Genomic DNA, 11,067 nt, shown 5'->3' on the forward strand with positions numbered 1-11,067 from the left:
ATATACAGAGTGAAATTGTGTAATCTCTTAAAACTGTACATATATAAATTTAACATAAAGAAACATGCCTTTATCTTAGTAAAAAAAACATGCATTCGTAGCGTATGTTTTGGTCCATTAATAATACATTATTACGATATTTGAATTAGCAACACATTCGTACTTGTGAAACATGTTTTCATCGTTATCAGAGTATGTCGTAATAATTGCAAAGCGACGGAAAAACGCCACTACAATTTCCATCCGCATTACCGGCAATTTCTATTGGTTTGGATTGTTGCCAAACAATACAAGCCTTCTAACGCTATTCATTAATTTTGGAAACTAAGGCAGTTATTACCTCATTGCTAGAGACCATTCTTAGAGCGTATTCACCTTTCAACATACCTGAGTAAGTATTCTTTATTATGCATAAAAACGAGTTCAATTCTAGCTCAATCATTATATTGTATTTAACAAAAAACGCTTCAATTCTCAAATGAACTCCGAGAGATGGCGTTCAGTATATTCGGAGCCACGACTGCAGTGGGGCTGGGTAGCGCAAAACGATTGCTGACATAACAGTTGAAGTCAATAATTTATGTAACTGTAACATGATATACCTACTATGTAAGAGTGAATATTGTTATTTGATAACGTTATTCACTTTTTCTGCAACGCTCTCGTGTTGTACTGTCGTGTCCGCAGCGTGGCGTTGAAACGACAACGTAGGTAAACGATTGACCAAGCACGCCAGCCCCGACAACTTGCCGCAACATTCTTAGCGTAAAAGTTACCGTGAATGGTTTACTCTATGTAATTTGCGATGTTCGAGTTGCTGTTTTACAAGTTTTCCTAACGATTAATATAGTGCGAACGACTTAGGTTACCGATATACGATTATAACGAAAGTGATGATGTGTGTTACTGATATTCGACTGCTCCGACGGTACTTTTTAGTGCTTGTAAAATACGCGCACGGCGCGAACATTATTCAGTGAAGAGGTGATTTTGCCAAGGTTTTAATACTAAAGGTGAGTTTTATAAAGTGAAGTTGTTTGTATACAAACCATATGGGTAAAAGGACTATAAATTTTTAGGAAATTATCATGTTAATAAAATTGTTATTCGTTACCAGGGCAATAATATTTTACACATACAACATGTAACACTGCTGAATAAAAATATCGAAACTGATATATTCGTCCTTGATTTATTTTTTATCTTACAATAAGTATCACAATTATAATTGAATGTTGTGGTTGTGGCTTCTAGAATGATACAAAAATCTCGTTATAATATTATTAGCTTCAATTGCTTACTTCATTTACCACAATATATATAAGTACTTTAATCTCACCTTCGTTAAGGATTGTGTCTTTATGTAAAGTCTTTTTCTTATTTGCTTAGAAAGAGATAAGTAATTATTTTTTAAGATTTTTGTACTTAATGTTATATACATATATGTATTAGTTATGTACTTATAAGGAGGTTTATATTTAAACAAAAAACACATACATGGTGGTGGTAATTTATTAAAATATTTTTAAATAAATGTTATGTACTTATAATATACATAATATTCATAATGGAAATTTATGTTGATATATTAATATATGTACCTACCTATTGTAAAAATGATATTTGTATGCAGATTACAAAAAGTAGATAATAAAATAAATATATACGTACAAACAAAAAATATATTATGCGCATATGCACACACATCTGACACATCAGAATTCGATTAAACCTGTTCCTGAGATGCTGTTTTTGAATTAAATGTAAAATTTTAAAAACTATCCTGCCCTCGCGGGTTTTTCTCAATTTCTTTTTAATTTAAGCACTTTCATAAGACCCTTCTCCTGACCATAACGAACACATCAAAAAAGAACGTTACACCGTGGTGTACGACCAAGGGAAATAGAGTATCTATGTAGAGATATCTAAAACTTACGAAAAAAACACAGGTTCATCAACATTTATTTGGAAACCTAAAAAGTAGAGACCAAAATGAAATAGGAAAAAAGTTTTTCTTTATTTAGATTTTTATTTAATTAGGACTTATTTTTAAATGAAACTAGAGCACGTACTACAAATATTGCTACAATTAATATGATGCATACCAAAGATAAAACAGAAATTCATCGTAATTAATGGGAACAAGAGACAGTTCTGCTGTTTACGGCAATGCGTTTAACAATATAATAATATATAATAACTTTACGCAATTGTAATTATTAGATAAAGAACTCACAGATTGCTTAATTAGAGTTTCGCTCAATTAACATGCTTTAAGTACATATCTACTTAGTACTTACTTAGTATACCTACAACTTTTAATGGTCCAAGAGGTTTCATCGTTTAATGTTTAAACATAAATATAACTATGTACCTATTATTCCAATATAAATAAATATCGTTTAATTGTATGTCTTGATAAATATGTAAGTTTTCAGTGAAAGTAATCAATAATTAATACACAGAATGTACTCATTAATTAGTTAGTATGCAGAATGATTAACAGATATGCTAAAATATAACACGAAGGCAGTCTATATTTATGTAACTTTTGTTACATCGACTTTCCTTTCAATGTAACAAAGGCATTTTGTACAATATCAACAAATAATGTAGCAACTAGCACAAAATATTTGTATGCTTTGGTTATTACTTATTAGTATTGTTTTTTTTTTTTAATAAAAATTCAAAAAGAATCGTACCTATGCTTTGACATGGTTAAAAGGTCACTGCAGGAAATTCCAATCTACAAAATATCGATTTCCTTTCTCTATAGTTTTTATAGAACCAGTTTTGTTCATCATTTTTGAACAAATCATCCATAGAAACTCCTGTCTCTACTCGTAGTATAGAGCCCTGTATAGAGTATCATGATGAGTGCCAATAAAAAGTAACTTAATGTGTATTTTTTTTAACCTAAAATAATGAACCTAACTAGGGTATCATTATTGAAAATTATGATGTGTATTTTATTGACAACATAATATTATGTAATTGGGTAGTATTTACTAACTAATGAATTTATATTTACGGCCTAAAAGTTCATAGCCACCATCATTAGCATTTTAAAAACCTAGTACTTAGTTACCTACGTAGGAGAAAAGTAGATTTCTCTGTTTGATGGCAATTTAAAGTGACTAGGCGTACCTACTAGGCCACGCTGACGGAGAGATTTTCTTTCTCGGTAAAATTGAGTTGCTTATGAAAAACTTGTTGAACTGAATACTTATAGCACAGACTAATAATAATATACTACGTATACAATATATAGCTTATAGCTTTCGTCCCGAAGAAATTTCTACTGGGAAGCATCTACTTACTCGTTTATATTTTTATAACGTAGTTTCTATCTAAGGTAGAAATTTAAAGGAAAAAAGGAAAGGTTATAAGGAAGAAAAACTCACAAATATAGAAAATATGGGAATTGAAGCGGGAACTCTCCTAATTCGTCATGGATGAATAATTAACAAGTTGATGTGGATATTATGTATTTACTTATATTTAAGAACAAAATTAAGTAAGCCTCGCATAAATTAAATTTATATTTTTACAAACAATGGGATTTATATTTACGAACAAACCATTACAAACTTTAAGCAAATTTCAAAAACAAATGTTATAAATCATACTAAGGCATTGTATACAGAAATTCTTGCAATTTCTGTGAGAAACAGTTCTTAGAGCTATTGTGTAACGAAATAAAGTGTTGAAACATTTTGTTGAAACAGCCAACAATACGCATTGGTTACACTGCGTTTTGTGTATATGTTACATTAGGAATTAGTTATGTTTATAATGAAAAACGATTCACTTTAGCCAATTATGTTAGCGTGTGATAAAATTTATTTAGGTACTGTTGAAAAATTGTAGGCGGAAAACCTAGTCAGTCGTAAGTCATAACTCGCAGTATAGTTATCATATTCACGATCTTAGTGTGTGACCCACATTTTTAATTATTTTAACTTCTTTCCTTTGTAGAAGTTATTATTAATTAAATATTAACCTAACAAAATAATTGGTTGTGCTAGTTTACAATGTCGAAACAAATAATAACTGCTGAAGGTAAGACCTTGAAATTTTCGGTACGTTAAACTACGATTGTCTGTGCAAGACGCAATAACGACCAAGAAATTATAATAAATAGCAACGTCACGGTTTGGTAGAATAAAATGAAAATTTTAACCATTATTTACCAAACAGAACATTCAAGTTAACTACGTCTTGTCCTTTTTTATTATTTTGATAGAGCTCATGATATGAGTGTTATAGGCTAGAATCTAGCTGATGTTTTTACCACAGTGAAGCATCCAACTGGAATTTCCTTTGACATACCAACCAGTTATTAACCAGATTAGGGATAATTAAAATATAGCCTATGTTATTGGGGAAAGACGGTCGATTAATTTAATTATAATTAAACAAAAAAAAACGAAAAGTTACAAATAAATGATTTGAATAGATTCATAAATACCTACATATTATGAAAGTGAATAAAGTATTTCATTTAATATTGTTTTCTACTCTGATTAAATAGGTTAACCCGTTCCCTACGGCGCATCAGGGTCGCGCATAGTCTTATAAAAATTTTAATGTAATCGACCCGCAATGCAACCAAACCCCAAATGCATTTCAAAATACAAGCAAGTCTTAAATTATTTTTTTTTATTTTTTTTTATTTCATTAAAAACTAAATACAAATATATACTATATAGGCATGGACGTATAAAAAAAGACGGACGCCGTATTACGAACCGTGAAGCCACCATAGTAAGCTAGCGATCGTGTAAAGACAATAAACACGCACACACTCTCACCATAGTAAGCTAGTCGGCCGCCATTACGTCGTGAACTACCGACTGATTAACTGCGTCACTGTTTCACAAAAAATATTTAAAATGCCGTCTTGCGTGGTTAAATGGTGTCGCAACAGTACAATTTTAAATAACAAAACACAAGGGATTACATTCCACAGGGAAGCAAGTTATTTCTTTTATGTTTTAATGGAAAAATTATTACGGCAAAATTTATAGAAAAAAATACAGCCGCCATTGTCATCAACACAGCTGTTGCCATGGCAACATGGCACACACACATGGATGTTTCGCCGCCATTACTAGGCTTCACTCAATGTTTAGGCGATATACCGTCCGTCTTTTTTTATACGTCCATGTATATAGGTATATTTATATGCAGTTTGTAGACTAACAGTTATAATATTTATTAAGTATATAGTTAGGTATTATGAAAATTAAAAAAACCCGACTGTTAATTTATCTAGCCTATGTTACGACTGAATAAAACATTTGGAGCTTTAGAGATTACGATAATTTAGTTAAATTTTAAAGCTTTATTACCTACAAAATGTATAATTAGATTTTTACAAACATGAAACCCAACTCGCCGGCCGGCGCGGCCGCGGCGCGGGCTTCCAAATTTAAAATATTTACAGTAGTGGCATTGTTGAGATATTAGCTATTTCAGAAATTTTATCGCAACTCACAAGCATTTCTGATCAAGCAGAATCTGCTCGAAATGTACGTGCTAAAAAAAACTCCTTGTATGAACCTTATGAACCGATTATAATGAGAATTGGTATCTAAGTATTTGAAAACCCGGAAAGCTGGATAATATGATAGAAACTGAGTTTCGATCAAACTAATCAGTGGCTGCATCCGCACGAAGAAGGAAAGAAAAGGAATTTTCTACCCCATGTTCCCCTAGAACTAAAATTTCTAAAGGAAATTTTATGTAGAATATTTTTTTACAACTAACCGTAATCCTATTTGTGCAGGTTTTAGACTTATGAGCAAAAATTAAAAAAAGGGTACCTACTTTGATATTGGAACACTCTCGGTTAGTCGGCGGTCGAAGCAATTTCAGTTGTTCTCTAAATTTCCCTGCTTGCCTATACACATCACAACTAAGGGTCCAATTGTAAAATTGCCCCTGCTGCAGGTACGTGAGTAGCCGGTTTTAATTGGCTACTTAATTGTAATGTGTATAGGCAAGCAGGGGCAATTTAGAGAACAGCTGAAATTGCTCCGACCGCCATGCAACCGAGATTGTTCTACTATTGCCCCTGCGGTAGGTACGTGAGTAGCCGGCTTTACCCATGTCACGTTCGTCATACATAGTTTTTTACTGTGGTTTTTTATTATTTTGAGTTCCACGCAGGTTTGTGCCAGCGCTAAAGAAATTTGCCGATGTTTACAAACTTAGAGTTGGTAATTGTAGATTATGTACCTACGATAATTAGGTAAATAAGAATTAAATAATTAGACAGGTATGCCGTATGTCTTAGTATACATATCTCCATGCTACTTAACCATGCTGTATTTAAATTATGAGGTACCTACTGAATTCATGTCATTTATTTTTAGCCGCATAACAATTAACGATGGGTTAAATATATTATTATTCCTGATGTTGTTATTTAAAATATAATAATTATTAGTTTCTTGATTTTAAATAAGTAATATGTATATATTTTTTAATTATCTATAAAGAATATAAATTTTCATTTCCATATTCATATTTTATCTGTGATTGATTCGTTTGTTTTGCTTTGCGTTTGTAAAACGTGACTTCAATTTAATTAGCACTTGTTTTTCAGAACACTTCGTCAATGAGAACTAATAAAGAAAATGATGAACAGAAATAATAGTAGGAGGATTGCAGAATTCCAGGACGAGGTTTACAGCGCGGGAAATATCATAGGGAATTTCCGACGAGCTTCATCACTGCGGCTGCGCGGTGAAAAAATGGTGCAGCGCTCACCTTTACTTGCAAGGAAATACATTCCAGTAATCACGGAAAACATAAATCAAAAACAACGGAACGATGGCTCTCGTTTACCAGAACCAAGCCATCGTCCTCGAAGTCAAGTAAGTTTTGCAATTACTGAAACAATATGGTATCGACTGCCACTTTGCGTAAACGTGTCAACCCGCTGAAAACAAGCAAACGCGATGGGTTTATTGACATGTTGACACACTTTTCAGCCTGAATAGTTAACAGTAAAAATAATTCTTTATTTAAAATTCCTAGTTATGTTTTTAAATTTCTTTTGAATTAAATAGATTGTAATCTATCATCTTCAATATCTTATTTTTTTTTATTTCAGTCATTTAATGCCAACACGCAAGGTAGACCTAAAAAATCTTGTTTAAAAATACAGGAATGTATGGACAGGAAAATGAGTATGACAGATTCTGCCCATACCCCACCGGGCTCCCCGGAAGATCTGCCCGACGACGAGTCTCTCCACAGCTATGGTAGCGCAGCCACAGCGGCCTCAGTAGATGCAGGCTATGCACCATTCAATGGTACAACATTCAGTGGAAGGTCTATGCGTTACGTGTTGCACTGTTCCTCACACGCCGGCCTCGCAGGAGAGGAATATCTTACACCAACACAACGCGCACAAAAACAGATTCGTCGTCTGAAGAGTCTACTTACCCAGGCAAAAAAAGATTTGGAGAAAAAAGATAGTGAAATATTCCAACTCACAAAAGAGGTTGTGGAGCTACGTCTGTACAAAGCATCAATATTTTCACCTGATGAAAAGTCCAACTCGAGCGAGATTGTCACTATAAGGGAGAACAATGATGAGGCGTCTATTGAAGAACAAAGTATTAAATTCAAAGATCAATGTAGATCATATGATGTGACAGACAGTCCTTTGTTCAAAGATCGGACCCCTACCCGAAGCCGAAATGAAATGCAAGGATCCTTTACTGATTCTGGTCACTTTGATGATCTCACCAACTCATCATTGCATTCTAAAGAATCCGTTCACATGCTGACACATGATGCTTCTTGCATGACTGAAGCAGTTGACAGCGATGAAGAAAGAAGAAATTTAATATCATTCTATGAGAAAAAAGTAGAAGACGTCATGCGAGCACATGTGGGGGAGACACAAGAAATGAAGAAGGCCCATAATGACAAAGTTGAAGCATTACTTCAGAAACTATCAGATGTGAATACGAGATACTGTGAATTGTTACCTAATTATGAGCAAGCTAAAGAGAGAATACACGTTTTAGAGAAACAGTTGGAGGAAGCCAGTCGACAGCTGCAGGATGAAGAAAATAGGCAGCGTGCTATGTACCTTCAAATGTATAACAAAGGATTGGAGGCTGCTAAATTTGAGTTAGAGAAGGTATATTCATATTTCTAGTATAATTTTATATTCTTTTAATTATTGATGTTTGTTTCCCATAGTTTAATTTGTAATAAAATTTTCAGGAAGGTGAACAGGAGGGATCTCAGATGAGCCGGGTATCAGTAGAGGAATTGCTAGAGCAGCTACAAATAACACAGACGGAGCTTGAGAACGTCCGAGTATGTTATGTCCTTACTAACTTCTCATATATTGCTAATCCTATCAATTCCAGTTTCATTTTCTTACAATATAATTCAAACTTCTAACAAACGCATTTACAGAATGTTCCAACATTAACCTATGAGGTCATGTATCATTTATCACCCCTAAGTTTTCATTCAGAGTTGAATGAGTCAGTAGTAACTCCTCATCAATATAATACAGCCAGTAGATGCAAATAACAGGACCCGCTTTAAAATGTAGTGAATTACAGGACACAGCATTCACATCGGACAGAACAGCAAAGTCACAAGTACTTCTAAGTGCAAAGGAGGCTGTTTCTTTATGGGTCCTAGGAGCTCGAAAGGTTGGATTCATAGAGAGAGTACAATGGAACAAGATTCTTTGTCTACTTATGTTTTATCTCGCTTCAGCACATTAGTTCATCTGCCCTCTTTTTTTTAACTTGTTTCGCAGACATAATTGGGAGACAGTGCAGAAATATTTGTGTCTAATTACAACTGTTATTTTAAATGTATTTATGATTAATATTAATTACTTTTATTGGGGAATTTTTTTGTTATTATTATGCCTTAATTGTGAATAATAACAATAAATCAAACTGTAGATACAGGTAGCACTAACTCATTATGCTTTATCCTTTAAATACCTTAGATTGTATAAATTAATTTTTAATTTAGCTTCTGCATGTTTTTTATTTGAAACAGCCTCTTTTGGTTATTGGGTACTGGTGAAATTGGAAGGTATAATTTTAGTTTTAGCAAATTAATGTAGAGTTGTTATTAAAGTTTAATTACTCAAGTATGATGACTGAAATGCCCCTAATTTAGTAATTTAATAATTTTAATGAACAATAAGTAAAAGTAGATAACCTTCAAGTAGTATCCATTATGTGTAGTGTGATGTTTTTATTTTTGTTCGTGTTTGTTTTATTTTCAGTCCTCATCATTAAGTAAATCCATAAGTGGTGCATTAACACTTTAGATAATTTTTGTGACCTTTTGTAGTTTTATATGTAGTTTGTATTTACTGTTAACATAAGAAAACTTATACCTATCCCCTTTTTCATAGGCCATGTACCGCCGAATTGTCGAGTCTCAGAAAGGCAGCAAGAGCAACGTCGACCCTGAAGTTACGCTACAGTTCCTGAAATCGGCGATTTATTACTTCCTTACTGACCCAGAGAACCACCAAGGACATCTAAATGCTATTGAAAATATTCTAGGATTCACGGAGGCTGAGAAAACGAACATACGCAAGGCCAGAACGACATAGAGACTGCAATCAAGTGTGATATTCAACGTAGATAAATTAATTTTATTTGCTACTTAGCATAATTTTGCATGTTGCAAATATTAGCATAATTACTTAATAGACAGTTCCGTACACATAGTGTACTAAAAGCACTTAAACGTTTTAAGATTATATTTGTGTTCTAAGAAATAGTATTATACACAGAGTATTGTATAACTTCTATCTAGTTCTACATCTGTTTTCTTCACTCAGTGCTTGTGAATCGATTATCGAATTTATATTTTGTTTGTGATTATTAGTTAAGCGCCAAAGAAAAACATTCCTATAATTTATGTTGTGCAATTTTGACTTAGTTTTAAGTGTAAAGAGAAGCTGAAATCATGGAAGCTACATGACAATATTGATGTTATCATTTTTAGATCTCTTCTTTTACTCTGTTTTTTAATTTTTATTTTTATTATTGTGTTACTGTTGTTTATGCATGCGTGTTTTTGTTTAAAATTATGTTAAAACATCGAATTTTATTTTAACCTGAGTAAATGGGAAGATAAATTCTAAGCGAGGATATAATTTATTACATAGGTAGATATTATTTTATTTAAATTATAGTACGCCGTCCGCACCGTTATATAATTTATCTTCTTGTGTTACTGAATCGGTATCTAGTTTTGTTCTTGCCACTTGGAAAGCTGCGCCTGTGATTAGTCTGCATAATAAAGCATTGCATAATAAAATATTATTTTATGTTGTTCTTTTTTATTACAAATTTTAATTATGGATTATTAAGATTGTTTCTCTTCAATTTGAAATTCTTAGTGACAACATTGGTCTAAGTATTATAATCTTATTCACATCACATAAACTTTATTATGAACTGTTGTTCTATGCGTGTCAAATTGATGAGATTTTTATTAGGTTGTTGTAAAACTTAAAACTAAGCAACTTAAATAAATGATTTTGCATCTCATATTTAATTGCGAATATTTTTAGATTTAGAAATATATTGTACCTTATAACTTATACTGTAGGTACATAATTATAGTATTTATTCACTGTTTGTACATAGTAGGTACTTTATGACATTTTTGTGACTGCTGCTTTTATTGGGTTTGAATGAATAAACGGTGAATAATAAATTTCTTTTTCGTCTTATCTGTTGTTTTATTTATACCCTCAAATATATTATGGTACCTACCGGCCACAGACATGCTACAGAGCAGTAATATAAGGTAGTACCGGCCGTTACTGAGCGCGAACACAGTACAATAATGTATATTGTACTACTGTGGCGCGAGTTCATTTGGAAGCTGTATTTAGAGCAATTTTGAACAATTCGTTGTAAAAAAAAACACTTTTGTTACCTACTATTATTGCTATATTCTTAAATAATAATACTACACTTAACTAATGTAGACACAAACCAAATAAAAAATACCACGCATTTTAAAACAAAAATCACGCGGAAC

General features: G+C 32.5%; 1 protein-coding gene across 3 annotated transcripts; it reads left to right on the forward strand.

Moving 5' to 3' along the window:
* The first annotated feature begins 270 nt into the window (after positions 1-270).
* Positions 271-10,753, forward strand: LOC149901188 (protein quick-to-court-like). Of its 3 annotated transcripts, none has more exons than XM_090111418.1 (6): positions 271-391; positions 6,614-6,884; positions 7,124-8,164; positions 8,251-8,346; positions 8,601-8,693; positions 9,419-10,753. In XM_090111418.1, exons 2-6 carry the CDS (start codon positions 6,645-6,647, stop codon positions 9,620-9,622), a joined length of 1,674 nt encoding a protein of 557 aa, XP_089967544.1. In that variant the 5' UTR covers positions 271-391; positions 6,614-6,644; the 3' UTR covers positions 9,623-10,753. The 3 variants fall into 3 exon arrangements, with proteins under 3 accessions (XP_089967544.1, XP_089967545.1, XP_089967542.1); XM_090111416.1 differs by lacking the exon at positions 271-391 and adding an exon at positions 542-1,013; XM_090111419.1 differs by lacking the exons at positions 271-391; positions 8,601-8,693 and adding an exon at positions 539-1,013.
* Positions 10,754-11,067: the final 314 nt, after the last annotated feature.

This window comes from Colias eurytheme, chromosome 17, assembly GCF_061535395.1.
Source record: "Colias eurytheme isolate Ceu_HAF_F1 chromosome 17, ilColEury1 Martin Lab GWU primary, whole genome shotgun sequence".
In the NCBI taxonomy this organism is placed as follows: domain Eukaryota; kingdom Metazoa; phylum Arthropoda; class Insecta; order Lepidoptera; family Pieridae; genus Colias; species Colias eurytheme.